Here is a 26,656-nt window from a genome sequence, read left to right on the forward strand (position 1 = left end):
ATCACTCATTCATAAGATGCTGGGAGTCAGAGCTGACTCAACAGCACATAACACATACTTTAAAAGGCACAAACTTATTACTATAGAATGACTTTAGACTATCTTCTCCGTATTCAAGTATCTCTCAACTTTTTATTTACCAAATATGAATCAAATGCTTTCCACAATGAAAGGAAGATGAAAGATGTGATCTCTGTTCCAGAGGAGCTTATAGTCTAATGGGAGAAATGGACTTGTAAACAAATCATTGCAGGTCTTATAGATGAACAACATACTATGGGACCATAGAGGAAATGAGTTTTACTTTTTTAAGTATTAAATAATGCTTCAAAACTATTTAATCTTATTTGGTCATTCACCTCTTCACCAAGTTTCAGTCCTAAACTGCAGATCTCTGGGTAGTACACTTGCTTCTCAACATGCATTTCATTTCCTTGTTCAGTATAAACACTTTAAGAAATTTAGACACTTTAAGGAATTTAAAATTATATAATACATAATCCCTGACTTCAAAAAACTTAAGTCCCTTTGGGGAGATAAAATTAATAGAATATTTTATTTTTTCTATTTATATTTACATATATTTTCCTTATTAGTGGGAGAAAATAATTAAGTTGTACAGCTCCCTGACACAATTTGACCATGTTTCCCAGATCGGAGAGATTTTAGATGGAGAGAGTCTGAAGAGAAGGAAAGGAGACCAAGAAGTTGTAAGATTAATTTTGGGGGGAAAATCCTTTATACTTTGGATGCATACTCCAATTTCTGATTTTCCACAATTTGAATACAATATGCCTAGGTATAGGTTTTTGTTTATGTTTTGTGTTTTGTGTTTATTCTGCTTGGTATTCTCTGAACTACCTGCTCTATAGTTTGGTGTCTGTCTCTAATTTTGGAAAATTCTCAGCCATTATTCAAATACATTTCTTTTGTAAATGGAGGAGAGGGGGGAGGGGAAGGAAGGAACGAAGGTAAGGAAGGAAGGAAGGAAGGAAGGAAGGAAGGAAGGAGTTGAAGGAAGAAGGAAGGGAAGGAAGGAAAAGAGGGGAGGAGAGAAAGAAAAGGAAGAAAGAAAGGAGGGAGGAGAGGGAGGGGAGGGATGGAGGAGGGAGGGACGGGAGGAGAGGGAGGGAGGGGAGGGAGGGAGGAAGGAAGGAAGGAAGGAAGGAAGGATAGGAAGGAAGGAAGGAAAGGACCTTCCTTCCTTCCTTCCTTCCTTTCTTTTTTTTTTTTTTGTTTCTCTCTCTCTCTCTCTCTCTTTCTCTCTCTCTCTCTCTCTCTCTCTCTCTCTCTCTCTCTCTCTCTCTCTCTCTCTCTCTCTCCTTTCCTTCTGGTATTCTCATTACAATTATATTACATCTTTTCTAAACATCCCACAGATCTTGTATATTCTGTTCTGATATTTTCATTCTTTTTTTTTCTCTCTTTTTCAGTTTTGGAAGTTTCTATTGGCATATTTCGAAGTTCATTGATTCTTTCTTTGTTCATGTCATTTCTACTGATGAGCCCATCAAAGACATTTCTGTTACAATGCTTTTATATTTCTAGCCCTTTAAAAAAAATTTTTCTTAGTATTCCTCTCTGCTTACAGTACTCATCTGTCCTTGCATTGTAGTACTTATTAGAGCCTTCAACATATTAATCATAGTGATATTAAATTCCCAGTCTGATAACTCTGCCACATCTTAGTCTGGTTCTGGTGCTTGCTTTGTCTCTTCAAATTGTATTTTTTGCCTTTTAGCATGTGTTATAATTTTTTTGTTAAAAGTCAGACATGATGTATTGGGTAAAAGTAACTGAGGTAAATAGACCTCTAATATGAGGTTTTCTGTTTATCTGTCTGGGAGTTAGGCTGTGTTTACTATTGCTGCAGCTATAGTGTCAAAGGCTAAATTTCCTCTAGTCTTATTTTTGTCTCCTCCTGATATTCCTTTTTAAGTAGGGTCAGAGGCTTGCAGGTCTTTTGGTTGTAATCCTTTGTTATATACAGGAGGCCAATTGATGTGGTAGTAAAGTTTGGGGCAGTGAAGCGTTCTATAATCCAATCCAATGATTAAGTTTTAGTTTGTCAGTGAGCCTGTGTCCTTGGGCTGTGACCCTCTCAAATACTTCTCATTTTCCCCCACAACCCCAGCTTCCCCTTACCATCTAGTAAATTGAATGGGAAGGCTAGAAGAGGCTGGAATTGGGTATTTCCACTTACCCGGGCCAGTTATGCTCTGGTAAAATAGTTTCTCCTGAGGGCAGGCAAAGGCAGAACAGAGTTGAGCAGAACAGAGTGCTGAGTGTATTTCAAAATGTCTATTTTTCCCATCCCCCGTGGGAGAAGTTTCAAGGTATTTTTCTCAGATCTTCTTGCTGAGAACCTAAAGGGCATGGTCGGGGTTGGGGGGCTAGGAATGTAGGGGATTCTCCTAAAGCTGGGACCCAAGACAGTTTAATTTCTCAAGCTAGTCCACAAGTTTAGTCTCCTGAAATTAGTCAATTACATTTTAAATGGTCCTATCAGTTTCCACTGGTGGTTTCTGCTTTGGTAAGCTATGATTGTATTTTTCTGTCTCTGGTGTGTAGGGCAGTAGTTTGCCCCCTAACCTCAATTTTGTGATGAATCTAAGAAGAATGGTTGATTTTCAGTTTGTTCAGCTTTTTTCTTGTTGTGAAGATGAAAGAGACAACTTCTAAGCTCTTATATGTTAGACTGGAAACTGGAAGTCCACTCCAATTTCACATATAAAAATAATATTTGAATATTAGAATCCTAATACCTGTCAGTCGTAGCCACTCTAGTATTCAGTGGTAGAATGACACAATGTATTATGCTCAGATATAATTGTTAACCTCCCTTCCCCTGATGATAGGTTATTTTAGCTGAATCATCCAACCCATCTGAGTTCATATTTACTCATCTATAAAATGAGAGTAAGATCCATTCTTCCCAAATCATAGGCTTACTGGGAGGGTAAACTAGGAATATATGAGAAAACATTTGAACAAGAAAGAAGTGTTACAAAAATTCAATGAAAAAGGAGGCAATTCCTATAGTTCTTTACCTTAGCTTATAAAGTGAACAAGTCAAATGAGTCATGCACTATTTAACACCAAACCTTTTTAAACCAATGAATTAATTACAAAAAATATTCATTGCTTTATGAATATATTTCTTAATTGAGTAATCACTTTGAAATTAAGATAGAGTTTAAATTTGAATAAGTAGGATCTAATGATAGGCAATTATAAAACTTTAGTATAGAAAACTCCTATATTATATTATATTATTGAATACATTTGTTAAATATTATATAAAACAAATAGATTCTATATTAACTAAAAGAATATTAGTCATATAATTGTCTAGGATTTTTTAAAAAGCTTTATTGAGATACAATTTCATATCATATAAAATTCGCTTAATTTTATTGTATAATTCAGTGGTTTTTAGTAAGCTTACCGAGTTGTGCAACTATAACATAACCCAGTCTTAGAACATTTTCATCATCCCAATAAAATCCTTTATGCCCACATACAATTAATCCCCACTCCCATTCCCAACCCTAGACGACCACTAATTTACTTTCTATCTCTGTAGATTTGTTAATTCTGGACATTTCATATAAACAGAATCATATAATAGGTTGCCATTTGTGTCTGGCTTCTTTCATTTAGCATAATGTTTTCAAGGTTCATTTTACAACATGTATCAGTATTTCCTGCCTTTTTATTGCTGGATAACAGTATCCATTGACTACATATACCACATTTTGTGTAGCCATCCCCAGTTGGGTCATTTGCACTTTTTGTCAATCATGACTAATGCTTATATGAATTATACACACTTGATTACAATATTTTTGTGTAGATGTGTATTTTTATTTCTCTTGGGATAAATGTAGGAGTAGAATTATTAGGTCATCTGGTAAATTTATGTTTAGTGTTTTAAGAGTCGAACTGTTTTCCAAAAGTGGCTGCACCATTTAACATTCCTACCGACAATGTTTGAAGTCTCTGGTCTCTTCATATCCTTTCCAATATTTGTCATTGTTTGTCTGATTATAGCCATTTCAGTAGGTGTGAAATGTTTTCTCACAGGGCATTTAATTTACATTTCCGCAGTGACTAATGTTGCTAGACTTGTGATCCTTGTTGCTATTTCAAGAAAGGCATATAAGGCCACTTGTATACCTTCTTTAGTGAAATGTGTATTTAAAACTTTTGCTAGTCATATAATAAAACCAAAATTAAAGAATTACAAATACATTATTTAGATTTAATTTGATTTTTATTAAACAATTGCACATATACATTAAATATAACTGTGATATGATTCATTGTCTTTAAGAATAACACAACGTAATATCAAAATTGACCTATTGAAGTCCTCAAAGTCAAGGATCCTATCTCATCTTGGTATTTCTTGCATCTAACATTGAACCTAGCGTTGTGCCCAAAACATTTTGTGGGTTTTAATGGATATTTATTAAATGGTTTACCAAGTTTGGAAATCCAGATCTGTTGAGTTATTTTTCTTTTTGCAATTTTGCCAGCGGTTCCAATGAGCTGCCTCCTTAGCTCTGGGACAAATGGCAATATAATGTAGTAGTTAGGAGGCAAGCTGTAGAGTCAGATTGCCTGGCTTCACCACTTTCTTACTGTGTACACTTTGAAGGTTACTTAGCCTCTTTTATTAGGCCCCAGCTTCCTCACCTAGTAACTGTACTTGTTGCATAGAGTTGTAATGGGTAGATGAGGCTATCCATGTAAAGCTCTTAGCACAGTGCCTGGTCACAATAAGTGCTAATAAACATTAACTATTATCACTGTGGTTGTTAAACAGCCAGGTTTCAGCTATAGCTTTGATTATTAACAGAGAGGTAGGTTAACTGCTTTTTCTCCCTTAAATATATTTACATGTATACACTTTTGAAACCAATACACATAATAACACTACAGATATTCAAAAAATGATATGTGAAGAACAAGCGTTTAAACAGATTAGCAACGTGACACAATGTGGTATTTTTATTACTAATCCTTAAATATTAACGATTATTACTTTTCCACATTCTAGCATCATCTCCAGACTTATGTAAGACACTTTCTTAAAAATTCATTTTAAATCTTTATCTTGAAATCAGGCAGTCCGTCAGAAGAACTCCTCTAACTTTCATACCAGCAATCATCTAGAGTTCCAGCTTAGGGCTTCCTTCCTTGTATCATTAATCATAGCTTTTACTAAATGTTTGTTATGTGGCGTGTGCTATAATGCACCTTATCACTAACCCTCACAACAATCTAGGATAGTAGGTATTATTGGCCTCATTTTAGACATAAGAACATTCAAACCCAAAGTGGTTGTATAATTTTCTCAAGTCACACAACAAGTAAAGGAAGTCCAATGTTCATGTGACTCTTGCAGGCTGTCTCCTCTTGCAGAAGAGGTGTTTGAAGCTTTCGTTTACAAAAACAAACTGTAAAGAAATTTCTAATTAGGAATAAAAAGTGAGCTACCTGGGACTTTGAGACTGAGTTTCTGGGACAGAATTTGGGATTATGTGGGTAGGAACGATGCTTAGAAAAATTAGTGATATATCTTACATGAGTTTTTCCTCCTTTTTCATTTTTCTACTGCCCTACCCCCTGCCCCATAGTTTGTTTCCTCCTCTCTTTATCTTGATCTGTGCTAATGAATAGTCTAAAGTAGGAGCAGAAACTGAGCATCAGCACTGGAGGCAGAGAGAAGTATCTAGATTCCAAAGTGACTTTTTCTCTTTTTTTTTCCCCCTTCTGTTCTCCTATTTCTTTCTCTTCTCTATGTCCCCATTCTTTCTTTCACTCTTCGAAGAAAGAAAGGAAAAAGTGAGAGAAATAGAGAGGGAAGGAAAGAGAGAGACAGAGACAGAGACTGGGAAGTAGGGTAGAAGGGAGGGAGGAGCAAAGAAGGAAGGAAAATTATGCATGGGGGATGGGGAAAAGGGGAGAACTGTTGGCAGTGGCTTGGTCTTAGGGTACAAGTCAAAGTTTTCTTTCCTCTCTTCCTTTCTCCCTCTTCCCATCACAGATGTTGCCTCCAGTGACATAACCTCTCTAGTTCCAGTAAATAGTAATCTACTTGTCAACTTGTGTTTGCTTGGTCGGTCCTTAAAGGATCTAGAAAAGATGAACTCAAATTCCTACCCCCACCTTGTGCTGATCTGATGCTCTCTCCAAGATTTCTCCAAATCCCAGGGAGTTTATATTCTTGTTGTCACCTCTAGTTCTGACTTCTCGATTCCACTAAGTTTGGCTTCTTTTATCTCAATTTGTGCATCTATTTACACCTGGAACTCAGCCACTTTCTTGATTTCTATTATTTAAAAACAGCATTCTCACAAGGCCTCTTTGAGTATAGAGAGCTTCACTAAAGGCAAGGAGAAATAAAGAATTACAGTGCAGCAACACAAACAACTTAAAACTGAATATAGTACCTCTGTATTTTTCAAATGCCTGCTGCTGTACTAATGTCTGCAACTTTTTTTGAAATTCATTTTTTTTAGAAAGGCGAATTACTGGAGCGATAGGATGATAGATATACAGATGTGTGATAAAGCAAGTGTAATAAAATATTAATGTAGAATCTAGGTGGTAAATAAATTGGTGTTCACTGTAAAAATTCTTTCAACTTGAAATTTTTCATGATAAAATACTGGGAAAAACAAAAAACAGAAAAATTCCTTCTATCTTTCTGCCAAGTCATTCAGCCATCCATCCTACTCTCTCCAATTCTGGATTGTATCCACAGTAGAGAAACCCTGCCAAAATTTCTGTTCATTTATAATGAAAGTAGTTCAGCCTTCTTTGCTGCATTATCTCCTACTAATCATACCTTTATTGTCTGCTCATCCAAACTGCTTAAGATCTCCTAGACAGAGACCTCCTTAAGAATACTTTAAGAGCAAGAACAATCTTACATATTGTATGTTTACATATTCGTTAATGCATTTAACAGTGTCTTGTCAATAAGAGGTACCTACGCGAGGGCATACAAAGCTGAAAAAAAGTTGATTTAAATCCTGGCTCTCTCACTGTATAACTTTTCTGAGTCTATTTCCAAGTTTCCTAATCTGAAAAAGACCCATGATTTTTTTTTTTAAAAAAATGCCTACCTCACAGGATTGCTGTGAGGATTAAATTGGATAACGTAGGCTTTATAACATTATAACCAGTAAGTAATCAATTGGATAATGAAAATCAGCAAAACCTGTTTATGTGACTGGCTGTTGGGGGTCCATGCTTTTCTGGCTAATGAGCAACAAGCATTCAAAAGTCAGTACATTTTCCTAATGTGGAAGCTCAGCCTCTTCCAATGGCCTCCCTTCTCCCATTCCCAGTTCCATCCCTAGTGGCAATCCTTTTAAATGATTCCAGTACTGCTACTTTCTGTAGTGTCCATTTGGCACAAACGAAACTCATGTGTTCTTCTCAATCCAGTGGTGATGTGGATACCCAATTTCTCTTTGGACCTTCTCCTTTGGGTCCTGGTGACTTGGATTCTAGTAGTTGCTTCTGGAGCATCAAGAAACATACCATTCCTATGGTCTATACAACTTTGTTTTTATCAGATTTGGGTGGTTTTATATTAAAGAAATTAAGACTATCCTATTTAAATAAAATTTCTTGTGTCTGACATAAAAACAACAAAAAAGGAATGTCCTATACCACATCTGTTATATTATGAGAAATAAATTAGATAATGCAAGGAGGCTGTTGGTTAATTATGCTCAGAGTGTATGATAGTATTTCACTGTGAGTACTCATCTTCCTCTCCACAAATTGTCTTTACCGATTTAAGTTTATCGCTTCACTTTCTTGAAAACAATTTAAGTATTCCTCATCCTCTTTTAACTTGCCTACTTCTTTAGCTGACAGTAGTATAAATAGGAATTTTAAAATAATTTTTTCCTTAGCAACTGGCAAATTTTGCAAATTGCCTCTTACCAAGCTTGGAATTGCAAAAAATTCCACAAGCTAAATTATGAAAGATTAGTCAATATGAAGACATCTTCCAGAGCAAGTCATTTGAAACCAATATTTAAATAGAAGACTACAAAAGATTTTAAAGAGCCCTGTAATGGTTTCACCCAAGTTGGTTGAATAAATATAATATTTTACATATTTCTCAGTGAATATTTGAGGAATTTTTATAGATCTTCTTATAAAATTCCAAAAGATAATAATCAGTCATATAAAGCATGGTTTAAAAATCTTAAATATAACAATCCATACGTAAATATCTATTTAATAGTCCTTTTTAAGAAAGACGCAAATGTAGATTTTTTTTTTTTTTAATACCTTTACCGCAATGTCTGCAAAACATTTTGGCAGACCTATGCAGTTTCAAAAAATAACCCACACTCACAGGATGTTTTTCTTCTTAGGCTTATGAAAAACAAGGATATAATCGCAACAACCTTACAGAAAGGATCCAAGTTCATTGCATTAATTGTGTCATTAACACAGAAACAGGATTTAAGGATTTCTTTTGTTTTTCTTCAGTGGTTGGCAATGGGCTTAAACTATCTTATTCCATACTTAATCACCTGGATTTTCCTTATAAACAATAGAAATGTGTTTAACCTAGTTTACCAGTATTGGAGATATAGTCCATTCAAGGAACTGAAACATCTCTGATCACCCTTTTTCATTTATTTGTATTTAAACTATTTATTGAGTGCTTACTGTGTGTTGGACACTGTTCTGGGTGCTGGGGATTAGCTGTAAACAAAACAGAGAACCTCTCATGGCTGACATTCTAATATGCTATATATATGAGTTGGAGCAAGATGGAACACAGACTATAAGCAAATAAACTTGTATATATATATACCAAATGGTAAATTATTAGAGAAATGAAGAAAAATAAAAAAGAGCAAAGGACGTAAGGAAGCCAGTTAGGGTAGTTTGGGGGACAATTGCTATTTCACATGCATGGTCTGGGAAGATCTCACTGAGAAGGTGAAATTTTAAAGGATGAGGGAATAGGTAGATATTCTGGAGAAAAGTGTTCCAGGCATAAGGAACTGCAAGTGTACAAAGGACCCACCTGCTTGAAACTGTCTCCTATTCTAAGATGTCTCCATTCCCCATCCTTGCCTCTCCACTGACTCATCCTCTGTACCCTTCATTGGTGTTTCTCTTTCTCCCTGGCTAGAGAAACAGCGTGTGTGTAAACTGCTTTCTTCTCCACTCCCTCTAATAGTGCATCCATTCTTTTTTGGTAGTGTTGTCAATTGACATTTATTAAGTACTTTTTAAAAATATCCATGTCTATGGCCATGCCACCCTGAACACATCTGATCTTGTCTGATCTCAGAAGCTAAGCAAGGTCAGGCCTGGTTAGTACTTGGATGGGAGACCACCTAGAAAGACCAGGTGCTGTAGGCTTTAAAAAAATAATAATAAATAAATAAAAATAAATAAAAATATCCGTGTAATTGAACTGAATTTACAATTCTCAGGATGTCTGTGCCCAACATACTAGACATCAACATAACAGGCCAACCCGATTGATTACTCACAGCTTAACAACAACAAAAAAAGGATGTGAAATTCATATTTTAGCCATAGGAAGATTTGTAGCATTCCAGAACCAGAACATCACATTTTTAAATATTAGATTTCAATGCTCTCTTCATTAATGCATATTTGGAAAGACAGCGATAGAAACATACAATCAGGAAGGCTAATGAGTTATAATTAAGAACTAGCAAACTTGGAAAAGATTTTAAAAGGTCATCTGGTTCATCATCCTGCCTCTTGTCAGATCAATGTTGAAACTAATCCAGGTTGCTGGACAAATTTTCATGGAGAGAGGTTCTACAATTTTTCTTCGTAGTCTGATTTAATAAACTGAGCTGATTTCAAAGAACATTCATTCACTTAAATAGCACTTTTCATTTAAGTTCTTACCTCCTGTTTAGAATGCTTTCCTCTCAACCCATGCAAACTCTGCAATGACTTAATAACTTATTAATTCTCCATGAAACCTTGCTTGTTCATAGAGGCCACTGCTATTTTTTTCCACCTCTAAACTAATATCTGTAACATTATTTGGCAATTAAATGTGAACTATCATTTTTCTCATAAAATTATATTTGTATGTTTTATTCAATGTGTCATAACTGTAAATATTATCTCTCTATTTATACTATCACTATGATAAGGGCAAGAACTGGAGCTTAAACAATTTTTTGCTTTAGCTTAGTACTTCTTATATACAATAAGTATTGTAAATCTTTTCTTAGTTTTGCACTAGAGCTGGCTCTTATCAGCTTGCTAGAACCAATTGTGCATATCTTTTCTCAACTTAGTGTTTGGTGACATCATGTTGGTAACTTAAAGTCAACTGCGATGGAAGAATTCTCACCATAGAAATTGGCAGATGGTACAAATTAGCAGCCTCGGGTCACATTTGTCTTTACTGTTTACCAGTTTTGTGACATTTGATGAAATACTCCTCTTCTTCTCAGTTTCTTTATCTGGCGAAGATGAATTTGTGTACTTCACAAAATTGCTCTGAGGAATATGAGATTTTGTATGTAAATTACTTAGAAAAAAAAAATCCTTAGTCCATAGTAAATATTCAATAATTGATAGCCTAATTTTTACTAAATCATCTCTCTACCTATCTCATAAAATCTCAGTTGCTTTGTGACGCTTTCAAGAAAGTCCACAATATGACTATGCTTGACTTATGCACCATTTCCCACAACTCTTCTGCTGTACAGAGGAGCATACATTCTCTACAACCTCAGTGGGTTCTTCTTCACCTACCCCCATAACAAGGGAATGTGACTATGAGATGGAAAACCTTTCATTCTAGATGCTACAGTAGAAGGATTGCTGATAGGCTGGGGCTAAAATAGTAGCTAGTATGTTCTGGCATCATGAATTTTCAGGTAGAAGTTGGGCCTCATTCTCCATAGAATCAATGGAAGAATGTAAGACTCTTAGTATTTTATTTAGTTATATTATAGGTTAAATAGGATTTCTTGGGCCAGGTAGGAATTTGACCAATGCTTTTAACATCGTTTTGTGAGAAAATATGCTCCCCCTTCCTGCCCCCTGCTGCCAAGTCCTTTTGCAAACAAAATTTGGGAATACAATTCTTCTGAATTGATAACTGTTTATACTTGGAAATTGATGAATAGATTGATTTTTCTTTGTCAACTGGTTCACATAGGAGTTAACTAGGAACTTTTGCTTTCCTAATATCTTGACTCCACCAATAGAATAATTAATAGTATACCAAGTTACTAAAAATAACAACAGATTTTTTAAAACCAATCTTCTGCCCAACCCTGAGAAATATATGTGCTTTAAGTTATAAGCTTTCATATTCAGAACCATAGAGTTTTTTAAAACAGCATTTATTAAATATGGAGTAGCATCAAAAAGACATTTATAAAATATTTTTGTGTATACGAATAGCAATACAATGAAATCTTTTATATGTACCACCCCCATTTGAAAGAGGACATCATCAATACCTATGAAAACCTGATTCAGTCACTTCAGTGGTAATCACAAGCTTGAATTTGGGGTTTATAATTTTATAAAATATTAGTTTATCCAATATATTATTTAATGTTATGTGTTATTGAATTCCATATAAATGGCTTCCTACTTCACTAATTTTTTAACAATTGGTAGTTTTTGAATTCCTGATACACTAAATACAGAATAGTATACAATCATAATATGCTGCTTGATGAATTTCCATAAGTGAATACATTCGATTAACCTCACATTTAGACAGAGAAACTAAGCATTATAAGCACCTCAGAAGACCTCTGTTAGCCATCTTATGGTCAATATTGTCCTTTCTGTCCTGGGTAACCACAGTTCTTACTTCTAACTTTGTAGATTGGTTTTTCCTGGTTCTGAATTTTATGTTAAGAGAATCATACAACATGTACTCTCTCACTTTTGTCTTTTTCATTTAACACTATTTTTATGAGATTCATCCTTATTGTTACACGGAGATGAACTCTATTCATTCTCATTGCTCATTATGTTCCACTGTGTCAGTGTATCACGATTTATTTATCCATTTACTCCCCCATTGATGTTGATTGGGTAGTGTTTTTTTTTCCTAGTTATTACGAAGAGCATTGCTATGATTGTTCTCCTATGTGTCTTTACACTGAAGCAATTAGTTGTTTTAGTTCAATATTAAGTTTTTTTGAGATTTATCCATGATATAGTGTGTAGTTATTGTCCATTCATTTTCACTGCTGATAGTATTCCATGGCATAATATTCCAAAATATATTTACTCTTTCACTGTTGATGTTCTCTAGTGCTATTGTGAATATTCATGTGTTTTCCTAGAACACTTACATACAAATTTCTCTAGGGGATAATTTCCCAACTGAAATGTTATATAGCTTCTTTCCCCCAATAGAACTTTGAAAAAAAGTGGGCCCACTCATTCATTTTTTTATTTTAATTTAATTTTAAATTTGAGATGTAATTCCATACCACAAAATTCACCCCTTTAAAGTGTATAATTCTGTAGTTTTTTAGTATATTCTCAAGGTTGTGCAATGATTACCACTATCTAATTTCAGAACATTTTCATTACCCTATAAAGAATCCCGTACCCATTAGCAGTCACCCCCCTTTACTTCCTCCCACCATCCCTTGAAAAGACCAATCTACTTTTTGTCTATACTATGGACATTTCATATAAATGGAAGCATACACTATATATGTGGTCTTCTGTGACTGGTTTCTTTCACTTAGCATAATGTTTTCAATGTTCATTAATTTTGCAGCATGTGTCAGTACTTAATTCTTGTTTTATAACTGAATAATATCCCATGGAATGGGTATATCACATTTATTTATTCGTTCACCAATTGATATTTGAGTGTTTTCCACATTTTTGGCTGTTAAGAACAATGCTGTTGTGAATATCTGTGTACAGGTTTTTTTGTGTGAACATCTATTTTTTTGCTGTTTTACAGTAATTTTCTCTTCAACTTTTAAAGAAACTGCTAAACTATTTTCCACAGTGTCAATACCATTTTACGTTTCCACAATAATGTTCTAATCTCTTTACATCTTCTCCAACACTTTTTATTGTCCACATTTCTTATTATAGCCATTCTAGTGGGTATGAAGTAGTATCTCATTGTGGTTTTGTTTGGCATTTCTCTAATGATTAACGATGTTGAGCATCTTTTCATGTGGTTATTAGCCATTTGCATTTCTTCTCTGAAGAAATGTTTATTTAGATCCTTTGCCTATTTTTAAATTGGGTTATTTACCTTTTTTGTTGTTAAGTTATAAGAGTTCTTTGTATATTTTGGATTTTAGAATCCAAATCTTTGAAGCATAAAATTTCGAATTTTGAATTTTGGTGGTCTAATTTATCTAGTTTTTCTTTGGTTATTTGTTTTTTAGTTATCATGCCTAAGAAACTTCTGCTTAAAAACCCACTATAATCCATAGTCACAAACATTTGTACCTATGTTTTGTACACAACGTGAGGTAGAGCTCTAACTTCATTTTTGCATACTGCTTCTTCTATTTTAGGTTCACATCTTTCCTGGTCACTTGTCTGTCTTCCTTTACCCTGTTCTGCTGTGTATTTCAAAGACTTACTTTTCTCAGTCTTCCTTACCAACTGGCTCCCAGGTAGAGTTAGCCAATGGAGATACTACTGGAAGATGACAGGCCAGCTAGAGGGGATAAGTCAGAGAATTTCTATCCTTTTCACTCAACCCCAGGTAGTGTCACCAGCAGTTGCTGTATTGACTCTGTGGCTCGATATTGTACTAAATAACTCAAAAATTTAATAACAAACATGAAAAGTTACGCTTTAAAGAATAGAAAAACTTAGGTCTAAATAGAATTTTAAGCTTATTTATTTATTGACACATTTTAACAATTATTTGTAAGTACTTATTATATTCTGGATATTATGTTAAGTGCTGAGGATAAAAGATGAATAAAATCAATCCTGGCCCTCAGGGAACTTACACTCTATTTGGGAGACATTTATGTGAAGAAAGAATTCAGATGATGAGTGTGATGGAATTAAATGCAAATTGCTAAAGCACTGATGAGGGAGATAGAAATGTGGCTGAGTTTGGGATAATGGATATTAGGAGATGTGTGGGTTGGGGGTTTTATGTGCTTATTTTCAAATTTAGGTTTCACCTTTTAAATCTTGTGGTTCTGTGATGATAACTTGAGAAGGTCAGCTCGCGAAGGGGTTTATTCTACATGATAGATGATATGGAACCACTGAAGAATTTTAAAGGATGCAATAACATGACTAAGATTGTATTGTAAAAAGAGAACTATGATGGCAATGTGGACGAAGGATTGGGATTGAGATGAGCATAAATGGAGACAGAGAGACAAGTTAGGAGTCTATTGTAGTTGAGACTGAAAATGACAGAGGCCTGAACTAAAGCAGTGATAATGGAGATGGAAAGAAAATAGATATGAATGATATTCGGGAAGTGGCATTAATAGAATTAGCTGATAGACTAGAAGTGGGAAATGGTGAAGAAGATTAATTTATCATAATATTCAAGTTTCTGACTAAAGGGAATATTCATTCATTCAATCAACTAATAACATATATACATCACATATGGTATGCTAGGCCTTATGCTAGCTGTGTGAGCTGTCTAAGGCTACTATGTTACACCACCCTATGGGACACTATTCACATTGTGTGCACGTGGAATAGGCTAAGAATGATATTTTCCTAGACTTCTTTAGTGGTGTGGTTCCAGATTGTCTGTAAACCAGGCAAACATAGTCCTTATCGTTATGGAACTCACAATCCTGTATTAACTGGTACTATTAATCAAGATGGAGAAAACATAAGGAATGTGACAATGTATAATAAACTAGTTTCAATGTTTAGAGTTATGGACATACCATAATAATATCTTTCAATAAGGATAAACCGAAGTGAAGCAAGTTAAAAACAGAAAAAGACTCAATGAAACTACTAGATGCAATGTGCGTTTTCAGTATTCTTGGAGAAAAATGAACTTTAAACTGAGTGAATCAGATGAAGATCTGGAACACTTCATCATTTTCTTACTTCAAAAGAATGAAAATAGTGTCACCCAATAGGATTTCAGATTTGTTGATTAGCCGTGTACATATAAATCTGGTCTAAATGCTGAGGTCAAAATCCTATTTTAGATTTGCCAGGAAGAGTCGGGTAAAGCATTTGATTTTAAGGCATGTCAGAAAGCCTTGTTTCAGAACACCTAAGAATCAGCTCATTAGGTTTCAAACCTGGTCATCAAGAACTATGGAAAGTTAGTTTTACTTAAGAAAAAGAAGTAAATATGTTCTTTGGGCAAAGATGTGAATTAACAGAAAAAATACTGTATTAACAGTGGAAAGAACACTGGCCAAGTAAAAGCAAAGCTTTTTTCTTTTTTTATTTTCTTTTTCTTTTTATATCTTTTTTTTTTTTTTCCCACTCTGGTGTGAGTTTACTTTCACAGAGGCACCAGTAGGGATTGCTTCTTATAAAACTCTTGTAAAGATTTGATAATGGAATCCATTTAATTTATTAAATGAATCTAATTAATTTAACACCAAAGATATAATTACAGGCTCTAAATGTATTGTGTTTGCAACATATTTTATTTAAATGGAATTGAAGCTCTTCTAAAAGAGTTAAACAACAAGGTGGCATATCTTTACCTTTCTCAAATTACATAATAAGAAGCAGATGATCTGTATTTTTGTTGCCAAAGAGTGACAACCAGGTAGACACACACATAGATACACACACGCACAAGCACATACAGTTACCCTTACACATTATTGAAGGCCAAATGCTTCTGTTATATCAGCTATTGAAATCTCAGTTAGGCCCTGAAAGTTATAAGATGTGCTCTTTTGAGGGAGAATATGAAAGTATTGCAATTTCTACTTATGCTTAGTAATATATTTAGAAAAGGAAAGATAGCAACCAAGCAAGGAGGTCAGGCAGGAATCACTCTGTTAAGTTCTGTATAACCACAGAGCCAGGGCTGGGCCAGGATTAGCATGAAATGAATTGAGAGGCACTGGCCTTGGGTGAAAAATTTAAAGGGAGTTTCAAGAATCCCATTTTCAAGATAATATTTTAATGTGGTATTCTTAAAAATCAAATTTTCTATTAAAAGACCTATGACAAACAAAGTATCAAAACTTTAAATAAAAATAGGATCTGATCCTGCACTTCTGTGATTCTTTTGCCTCACTGGACTACTGGCTCTGCCCAGAGAAGCTTCCATTCACCTCTCCTGTTCAGTCCAAGTAGTGTAATGGACTGGAATAGTGGTACAAGGCCCAAGAGCATGGCTTCTAAAAGCAGCTCGAACATTCTCCCTCTTGTATATTTGTACAAAGGTAGCAATCATGGTACCAAGGCTCTCTGTGACCTAGCTAAAAGCAGCCTGGCCAACTTTATTTCCCCACTACATTTAAAACATTTTGTTCCAGACAGGACAGTCCCTTTAATGTCCCAACAATTTTGTTTCCACTTTGATTATCTCAGTGTTTTCTAAAAAACTTCTAAGACCTTTAAATCTCCTCATAAACAATATTTAAATTTAGGAAACAGTGTGTTCTACATTCTTGTGGAGATTCAAGATGCATATAGCATAACAAAAGCTAGGCAAAAAGCACTGCTAGGTCTATTTATTTGTTTAATCCAATGTTTTTCTGATTTATTTTACTGTAGAGCCATAGCATTGCCTAGTTTCTCACTTCAAGTATAATAAGGCAGCATCATGTAATCCTGCTCCCCTCCTTTCCTGAGTAGTGGTAGTATTTTGCTCTTATACTCCTATGAGATTTCCCTGACTCTGCCTTTTTATCAGCCCTAGGCATGGATCTGCTCTGGAATTCGTTTTCTTTTTGGGAGTGAGGGGAGGGAAGGTAGGGAGGAGGCGGTGACGGGAGGGAGGGATGGGAGTGAGGATTCTTTCTTTCTTTGGTGACATTACGGAAGTAAGTAGGCAGGCCTTCCGGCATTACTTCCTCATTCTTCTTCCTCCTCCTTGCCTTCCTTCTCTCTCTTCTTTCTTTCTCTTTCTTTCTCTCTCTCTTTCTTTCTCTCTTTCTTTCTTTCTTTCTTTCTTTCTTTCTTTCTTTCTTTCTTTCTTTCTTTTCTTTCTCTTTTTTTCTTTTGAGATAATAACTGAGAATTTATCAAAAAACATTTTTTTTTTTATGGTGACATTGGTTAATGAAATCCAGTAAGTTTCAGCTGTACACTTTAACAGGAAGGCATTTGTATTTTACACTGTTTGCCTCCCATAGTTAGACTTCTTTCTTTTACCACATATTTGACCCTCTTTACCCATCTACTTCCCTCCTCCTCTTTGCCCCTCCCCGCTAGTAATTACTAGTCTATAGTTCATGTCCTTGAGTCTTTGTTTGTTTGTTCTATTCATTTGTTGCGCTTAGGTTTATATCCCACATATAAGTGATATTATGTGGTTTTCAACTTTTTCTATCTGGCTTATTTTGCTTAGCATGATTATTTCGAGGTCTAGTCACGTTGTCGCAAATGGCAGACTTTCATCTCTTCTTATGGCTGAGTAATATTCCATTGTTTATGTGTACCATAGCTTCTTTATCTGGAATTCTTATGTGTGATTTTATTTATGTACATTTTAAGAGATGTGTGGACTGTGAGTTTTCATGGAAGATGTCAAAAGTAGAAAATATATACCAATTTTACCTCTCCTCTGTCTACACCTTCTTCTCTTAAGAATATATATCTTCTAAGTATATATTTATCATACCTATCAGGTAGTGATAAATCATTTAATAGATGTAATGTAATGTTGTAAATGCTTATAATGACCCAAATAAAGTGACCCAGAATGGAAATAAGTAAATCAAAACCTTAGCATTATCAGTCTGGGAACAATGAGGGAAGGGAGATCACACAGTAATTTGAACAAGAAAATTTGATATAAAGAATTTTTGACCATAAGGGATTGGATTAACAAAGAATTGGCTAGGGAAAAGTAAAGAGAATTCTAAAGACTACAGGAATAAGAGCACCCAATACCCTCAGGGCTGAAATAGATCAACTAAGGAAGAGTCTTCCCTCTTTCTCCCCCATGGGTTGAGAACCAACCCTTGTTGGGAGAGCACAGCCTTGGTTCCCTTGATGGCAGAGAAGTTGCACTGGTGGAACTTGCTGGAAATCTGCCCTCTAGGGTGCTGGGGAAAGCTGTTCTCAAGTAGTTGTCCCACCAGAAACACACTGCTACAAAACAGCCAAGGGGGTAAGGTGCTGTGGAAAGCTGCTGCTGGCAGCTGTGCTTTGCAGGAACCTGGCATTGGTGAAGTCACCCTTGTCGTAGAGCCTGGCCCTGGGGAAGCTGCATGTGTGTGGACTGCAGCAGCCAGGAGCTGAAGAAGCTACAGTGTACTGGGCTGTAGAAACTTGCTATTTCAGCACAAAGGTACCAGGAAGCAAAACCCTTCCCTCTAGCAATGTTTCTCCTATGCTCCCTACTGACAAAATGTCAATGCCAGCTGGTAAAGAGAAATATTTATAAAAGGCCCAGATCCATTTCTGCAGAGCAGGTAAATAAGATGAATTGGACCTGAGAGGCAATAAGTTGATAACTGACACACTTAGAGAAGAAAAATGTTCTAGAAAAAAAATAGTGATGCATAGGAATGTGATGGAGGAACAGATCCTGCCCAACAAAAAGATAATTCGTTTGTAGTTAAAGAAGAGAAAAAGAATCACTGTTTATTGAACTCTATCATGGCTAGATAGGAAGAAGAAAATGCTTTCTCAGAGAAAAGCTTGGTTCAGGAAACCCTGGTAAAAACACTGGAGGAAGAGTTTCTGAGTATGAAATGCAGAGAAGGAAAACAATTAGGATGGTTCCTTGAAACTACAACCCCTAGCATTGCAGCTAATAAGACCAAGATGGACTCTTGTTATTTTATTTTTTTCTCTTCCATTTTTCCTATCTCTCTAGGTTGTAATTCAAATTTCTCACACTGTACAAATGCTGATTTTTCTACTTTGTTAAATGGACTGAGAGTATTATGATTTGCATTTCTCGCCTTGATGGTGGGGTGTAGAGAGGGTACAAATGCTTCAGGCCACCATGCCAAAGTCTAAAGTGAAACTTTAGAACCCTGAGCAATGGAATTAGAATTGGATAGCACGTTCTTCAGTACCTTGAACATGATATGTAAGTACATCCATAAAGAATGATGAAATTACTATAGGAAATCTATAATTTGAGGATGTTCTTAGATGTTACATTAGAGACTTTACATAAAATACTCCATTACTTTTCAAAGGTCATTGCTACCACGATAGGACAATTGCCAACAGCAAAATACCAAAGGCTGATTTGAGAAAATTAGTTTGATTTCTCTGACCCCAGAGCAATAAATTAGATCCTTTTAAGAAATTACATTGACCCACATAAGCCAACCAAAATAAAGAAAACATAAACACAAGGACAAGGAAGCAATGGGAACACTAAGCTACCAAAAAGCAAAAGATAAAATGGCAATAAGAAGACCTCATATTTCAATAATCACCCTAAATGTAAATGGCCTGAACTCACCAATAAAAAGGCACAGAGTTGCAGAATGGATCAAAGAAACAAAAACCAACCATATGCTGCCTCCAGGAGATATATGTCAGCTCCAAAGACAAATAGAGACTCAAAGTGAACGGGTGGAAAATGATATTCCAAACAAATGGCATTCAGACAAAAGTGGGAGCAGCAGTACTAATATCAGATGAAATAGACTTCAAAATAAAAAAGGTACAGAAAGATTCTAAGGGACACTTCATAATGATAAAGGGAATCATGCACCAAGAAGGCATAACACTTATTCATATCTATGCTCCCAGTCAGGGAGCCCTGAAATATGTAAAGCAATTACTAACAGAACTAAAGGGAGAAACAGATCAAAACACTATGGTAGTAGGGGACCTAAATACCCCACTGTAGGATATGTAAAGATTATCAAACAGGAAATCAATAAGGATATAACATCCTTAAATGACACATTAGACCAATTGAACATAATTGACATTTATAGAGCCTTCCATCTCAAAACAGCTGCTTATACATTCTTCTCTAGTGCACATGGAACATTCTCAAGGATTGACCACATACTGGGACACACACACACACACACACACACACAGAAATTACATTGGTCTCTTCAGGTAAATAGGGTGTCATTCTGCAAGTTGGTATTATAGTCAAACACAATACATGCCACTTTAGTTAGTGCCATTCCCGAAGACCAATTTGACAAGTGCTCCATAAATGTGGTTCTGAAAGATCACATGTTGAGCATCAGCCTTTTTATGACAATGCCATGCTTTCTTATAAATGCCTGAAAATGGCCCATGGGAATGCTAACTAGAACAAGGAAAGATTTATAATGCTAAGCCTTCCAATACAAACATTATAGCCATGCAAATTATTACATAGGTCCATTGACAAAGGGAAAAATTGACTGAGCTTAACACAAATCAGACAGTATTTAACTGTATAAAAATGAAAAATGGAAAAACATGTCAGAAATCTTTGGGATCACTTAAGTTATTAAGCTAACTGTCTTAAGAGTATATATAGGACTTGTGAATATATTGTGTACCAGAAAATTCTTGGTAAGCTTTTTTTGTTTCCTGCATAATCATCTGTAAAACAGATGGAATAAACCTATTAGAGTTTTTTACTTATTTTTTTTCATGTTCAGACTACATGGAAGTTTTCTTATTCTTCTCTCAGCTATGCAGTTAATGTGCTCACATTATGAAGGACAATAGAAGATGCTGACATAGAGACGTGTAAGACGACCGTTCTTAAGGAGCTCATGAAAAAGCACTAGCTCCCCATTCTTTCTGTTTTGTCAATCTAAAATTATTAAGTGAAAAATATTAGTCTAAATGACTAATATTTTCTACAAGAAAGAATAAATTAAGCAATACATTTTTCATTTTAAAGAACTAATGTGGACTTCATACATACACCATTCCAAATTATCTTTTAGTATCTACCCCTGTCTGCTGTCCCATTCTGCCAAGGTCCTGCATCCCCTTCACTTTAGGGCAGGAATTGTCTAAGTTTTTATTTTTTTGTAGGAAAACAGATATCAAATATTTTAGGCTTGGCAGGTCATACAGTCTTTGTCACAACCACACAATTATGCTCTTTTAGGTGAAGGCAGTTACAGACAATAAACAAATTAATACAGCTGTGTTCCAATAAAACTTTATTTGTTGACACTGAACTTTGAATTTAATATTTTTTCATGTGTCATGAATATTATTCTTTTAAATTTTCCCAAGTATTTAAAAATGCAAAATCCATTCTTAACTTGTGGGTCATACAAAAATAGGCATCGGGCTAGATTTGGCCCATGGGCCAAATAGTATAGTAGAGTATGACAACTCCTGGCAGTGCTACTTCTTCAAGTGCTAAGTATCATTCACTTAATCATAGTCCAAAGGAAAAACTCTCTAAAGATGGTTATGTTTATAAAGGTTTCCCATACAACATATTAAAAACTTTAGGGATCATCAATATGTCCATGATTTTCCATTGCATATTTGACAGGTTATCCCACTTTATTAGCTGGTCCGCTGAAAACAATTTTAAGATTTTACAGTGACTTTTTCCTTTTTCATCAAGAGAAAGTATATACAAAATAACATATAGGGGTTAGAAGATGAAATCCAAATGAAGGAAGATGGGTTTGTTCCCAATTTGGGGAATTCAGTTCTTTGACTAGATAAATAACTTGATCATTTCACATCTCATTTTCTTTGTCTGGAAAATCAGAATCACCAGGTGTTGTTACTAAACAGATTAAGTGTTAAAGGACATGAAGGGGGGAAATTATGCTTGTATCTTCCAGAGTAGCCATATTTTCAGAAAAATGTATGTTCTTTTGATGCCATAAGATACAACAGAGAAGATAAATATTTCTGAAGAGAAATCTAGTGGTTAATTTTTTTCCAAATACTTTGGGGTAGAAGAAAATCTAAACCTGAGTGAGATCATGCAAAGTATAACACAAAATACACATATGTAAAATTTCAAGGTTTTCCTATATGCCTACTATTACTAGGAGAGGCTTGGTTTAGGGGGTCTGTAAAAATGTTTTCTTCTTTTAAGTATAATGCTCTGAGCCAAGACATCATCAGTTCCAGGCTCAGTCAGTTCCAGTTGAAAGTGTGAATGTTCGACAAGAGGATATTTTTGAAAGGAGACTGAAATCTGCTGTGCCAGATACCTGAAATGTTGTTAGGGTATTCAGTGGAAAATTTCATTTCCACATTATAAATAACTGTAGGATATTTTAAGGGATCCAAGACTAGAAACTTCCAAGAGCTGCTTATATTAGTTCCAGTGACATGTGAAGTGGAGAGAGGATGCCCAAGGAAGGTTATAAAGCTGAATTACCGGATATGATTAATTAAAATAAATAATTCATCATTGATTAAATTGTCCTTAAAATCTGAAGTCAAAGTGCCCAACCATGGAGGCCTGCATGTAAAACAAAGAAAGGACAAAATAGCATTAAAAAAGAAAGAAGAAAAGTCCCTAAGATGATTACTTAAATTCGAAGTACCCAGAATTTCTTATTCAAAAAAGCCTTTTCTGGTTGCCCATATTTGAAATACTGACCGTTATTTAGAGACTCAAATTTTCTGGGGGCTCCCTGTTCTGTGAACTTCCTGGGAGGATAAAGACTACCCAGAGAAGGTGGCATATCACCTACTATGGTAGTTACTGAATTTCTATCTCCCTTTGACCACAAAAGTAATCCACTTCCTGTAACTTCTCCCCTCCTTTGCAGCTGCCACACCTTTAAAAACAAAACAGAGCAAGTCAGAGATCTTTGTTAGACAGTGGTACAACGTGCCCAAAATAAAACTGTCCCACTAAAAGGCAAAAAAAAAAAAAAAAAAAAAAAAAAAAAATTACACGTGAATTGTAATTTGCATGTGAGTTGTAATTACATATATGTATTTATGAGTGCCAGTGTGAATATTCGAGAGTGTGTGTGTCTGAGTGCATGTGAGTGGGTGTGTAAGGTAGGAGAGTAATGGATGGATGTTGTCTCGTTGTCGTTGTTGTTATTGTTTATTATTATTATTACTATTATTATTATTACTATTACTATTATTTTGAAGGGTAATCCTGGATTCCCTTCACAGGTCGGTCGTCTGGGCTCGGGGACGACTCGGCCCCGGTCGCGCAGGCGGCGAGGCGGTGCCCAGGGTTAGAGCTCTCCCCTGTGACCGAAAAGATAATTAAAAATTGCAGGCGCAGGAGACAGCTCAGTTTTCGCTGCGCATCAAGTTCGGCTGGATTAGTGGGTTCTCGCACCCTGCCCGAGACCTGGAGGCTAGTAGTCTGAGGACGAGGAGTTAGGTTGGGGAGGGGGTGTCATAGTGGGTGGTGCAGAATGCTTCTCCAAGTCAACGAGGGTGGCAGGCGACCATGGGAAGGCCGAGGAGGCTAGAGGGGCGCGGCAAGGAGGCTCGGGTCTGTGGAGGGGTGAGGTGGATTTTAAGACAAGGCAAGGCAAGAACGTGGAGAGAAACCTGGGAAAGGGAAAGACGGTTGAGCGAGGGTTGGCGCTGTGAACGGAGAAAGGGAATGTAAAAATAAAGTCCCATTGAGGAAGGACAGAGCAGTGTCCCGTGAACCCCATCCTTAACTCCCACAAGGTCGCACGCCTCGCCATCCGTTTTCCCTCTACCGCTCCCGCGGTTGGAAGCCCCTCTGTCGCCGGCGCATCTCTTTGTGGAGGGCAACCCTAGTCTCCAAGTCACACAACTCTACAGCCCTCCGTTTACCTTGCGCTTGATATAGGCTCCAAAGTCCGTGACAGGTATAAGGTTCCCTCTTCCACGCCCCCTCCCCGCTTTCGAAGCTCTTCCAGGCTCCTCTAAAGCGAAGACCCCGGCGCCCGCTCAGAGAGTGGAAGTAATCAATGCTAAAAACAGAGGAGGGTCGTGGCAGGTCGCTACTAGGGTGAGAGAGGCGTTTGCGCTGAGCAATGAAAACGATGGGGACGTGAAGTGTGTAAATTAGATAGGCGGGAGATGAGCAATGACTCAACTCCCTTCCTTAATACTCCGAGGTGGAGGCATGGCAATTTTTCACTTAATTATAAAATCACTTATTATTGTGTCAGGTACCTTATTTGGAATCTTTGAAACTTTGACAACTGATGCTTCTTTTTGCAGACACGTATTCAAGCTCTTGAAAGGTTTAAAGGAGTTTGACAGTAATCATGGAACGTAGCAGCACACAACGCGGAGGGGAGCCGGCCTTGTGCCCCCTTCTTTGGGCTGTAGTAGCCTCAAGCGGATTTCCCGGCTTCTGCGGGCGCCGCACATTGTTTTATTTTGTTTTGAGGGTTCAGAGTTTGAGGCTGGTTGGAGACACCCACGTGCTTGTGACTCTCATCAGCATAATGATCGCCTCAGCCAGAGTCATGTCTATATAAACCACAAAAACCTAATCATTAGAAATCCCAGCCTCCAAAAACCACATTTTAGGTAAAACTGCCGCTTTTTTTCCCCCGCACTCCTTCATCCTCCCGACCACAACTTTTCGGGGATCCAAAGTCGCTTTTTTAACCCACATTGGGAAATAAATACATAAATAAATAGCCACTGAAGCATTTTGCATATTTTATTTTGTATTTTTACTTTTTTTCCCCCGGGAATGGTGGGAGGAAAGTTCAGACATTAGACTTAGTTTAAGATGCAGAATAGATTTAATAAAAGATTGAAATTGATGGAAAACTGCTAGGTTTTTTCCCCAGGAAAGGTTTTTGCAACTTATTTTAATCACCAAGATGAGTTTTCCAGTCCTTAAAAAAATCCTTATTCTTTCGGAACGACAAGTATGAATATAGAAGAAAAAAGTGTCCAGCCATTCACTTGAGTGTCTAAAAACTATTTTGACGTGTCCCCCCTCCCCGCCCATTTCTTTGTGTCACTTAGGACAAAAAAAAAAAAAAAACCACTCAAACCCTGCAAAATCTTTTTTACCCCGAGAGTCGCTCCGGCAGAGGTGGGGGGTGGGGTGGGGGGAAGGGTGAAGAGTGCTGAGAAGTCAGCACAGATGCTCAAGAATTTTCCTTCCTCCTCTCCTGAAGTTACAACGAAAAATAACGACAGTCAGATCAGCCGGCGGCTCTCTGGCGTCTCAACTTCAGCCTGTTCCGACCAAGAGGGGGTTCCTTGTCCTGGGGGGAGGCGGGGAGAAGCAAGAGGAGGCGACCAGGCGAGATCTCCCTAGACCAGGGCCGCCTGTCTGGGCTTGGGAAGCTGCGCGCGGCGCCTGGGGGCTCCTTCTCGCGGCCGGCGGGCGGCGGCAGCGGCTGCGATTCGCAGGCTCAAGATCCGTTGCCTCGAGCTCCGCTGCCCGCGACTTACCTCCTGGCACCTTGAAGCGCGAGAGTCAGGGGAGCTCGGCAAATAGCAGGAGGGAGTGGATGCAAGGAGGTGGCGGTGAGAGGGCGAGAAGAGGAGAAGGGAAAGGAAAGAACCGAGCCCAGGAGCCGGACTGGCAGCCGCGGCGGGAGGAGCGACGGCTGCTGCGGAGGAGGCGGCGGCAGAGGGGCGGACGCCTGCAGCTGGGTAGCTGCGCGCTGCGCGGCGGTGGCGGGCAGCTGGCGGCTATGCCGGCCCCGGGGCTGGACTGCTAAATCCACCGGCGGACTCGAACTGGGAGGGGGCGCCAGCGCACCCAGGACACGGTGCCCCACGGGACCCCGCTCTAAGCGGCAAACTGAAGCCCCCCCACCTCTCCGGGCCAAACACATCCCGGCATCCGTTCGCAGCTGCCACCCCGGGTGTTCCAAAAGCTCCGGCAAAGATCTGCGCCTCCTGGGTCTCCCTACCCGCCAACCCGACTGCTCCGCAACGCCACCTCTGGCCCCCGTCAGACTCCGCTCAGCAGTCGGCTTCATCGAACTTGATTTCTCACCTCCTCAACCCCATCACCTCCATCTCCTTTCCCCCGTCTCGCCTCCACCCCCCCCAATTTCCTCCTCCTCGCCCCTCATTTCCACCCTCCTCCCCCTCCCCCGGCCACTTCGCTAACTTGTGGCTGTTGTGATGCGTATTCCCGTAGATCCGAGCACCAGCCGGCGCTTCAGCCCCCCCTCCAGCAGCCTGCAGCCCGGCAAGATGAGCGACGTGAGCCCGGTGGTGGCTGCGCAGCAGCAGCAGCAACAGCAGCAGCAGCAGCAGCAACAGCAGCAGCAGCAGCAACAGCAGCAGCAGGAGGCGGCGGCGGCGGCAGCGGCGGCGGCGGCGGCAGCAGCAGCGGCCGCGGTACCCCGGTTGCGGCCGCCGCACGACAACCGCACCATGGTGGAGATCATCGCTGACCACCCGGCCGAGCTAGTCCGCACCGACAGCCCCAACTTCCTGTGCTCCGTGCTACCTTCGCACTGGCGCTGCAACAAGACCCTGCCCGTGGCCTTCAAGGTAAGAAACTGCGGCCGTCCCCCGCCCCCGGCCGGGCGCCGCGAGACCTGCCCGCTGGCGTCTCCAGGACCGCAGGGGCCAGGGCCCGGACGGCGTCCAAGGCCTTCTACCTTGA

The 26,656-nt window shown here is 38.0% G+C and overlaps 1 protein-coding gene and 1 pseudogene across 5 annotated transcripts in view; both read left to right on the top strand.

Moving 5' to 3' along the window:
• RUNX2 (RUNX family transcription factor 2) overlaps positions 1–26,656 on the top strand; it is a 206,591-nt gene that overhangs the window by 58,580 nt on the left and 121,355 nt on the right. For 4 of the 5 annotated variants that reach the window (XM_016131171.2, XM_016131173.2, XM_036229754.1 and 1 more), the window contains one exon: positions 26,183–26,541. In XM_016131171.2, coding sequence (XP_015986657.2) covers positions 26,183–26,541 — 359 coding nt within the window. Of the gene's footprint in view, positions 1–25,471; positions 26,542–26,656 lie in introns of those variants that run through there. The other variant, XM_036229820.1, reaches the window with a different exon arrangement.
• Positions 9,299–9,417, top strand: LOC118605861 (annotated as a pseudogene).

This window comes from Rousettus aegyptiacus, unplaced genomic scaffold, assembly GCF_014176215.1.
Source record: "Rousettus aegyptiacus isolate mRouAeg1 unplaced genomic scaffold, mRouAeg1.p scaffold_m13_p_1, whole genome shotgun sequence".
NCBI lineage: Eukaryota > Metazoa > Chordata > Mammalia > Chiroptera > Pteropodidae > Rousettus > Rousettus aegyptiacus.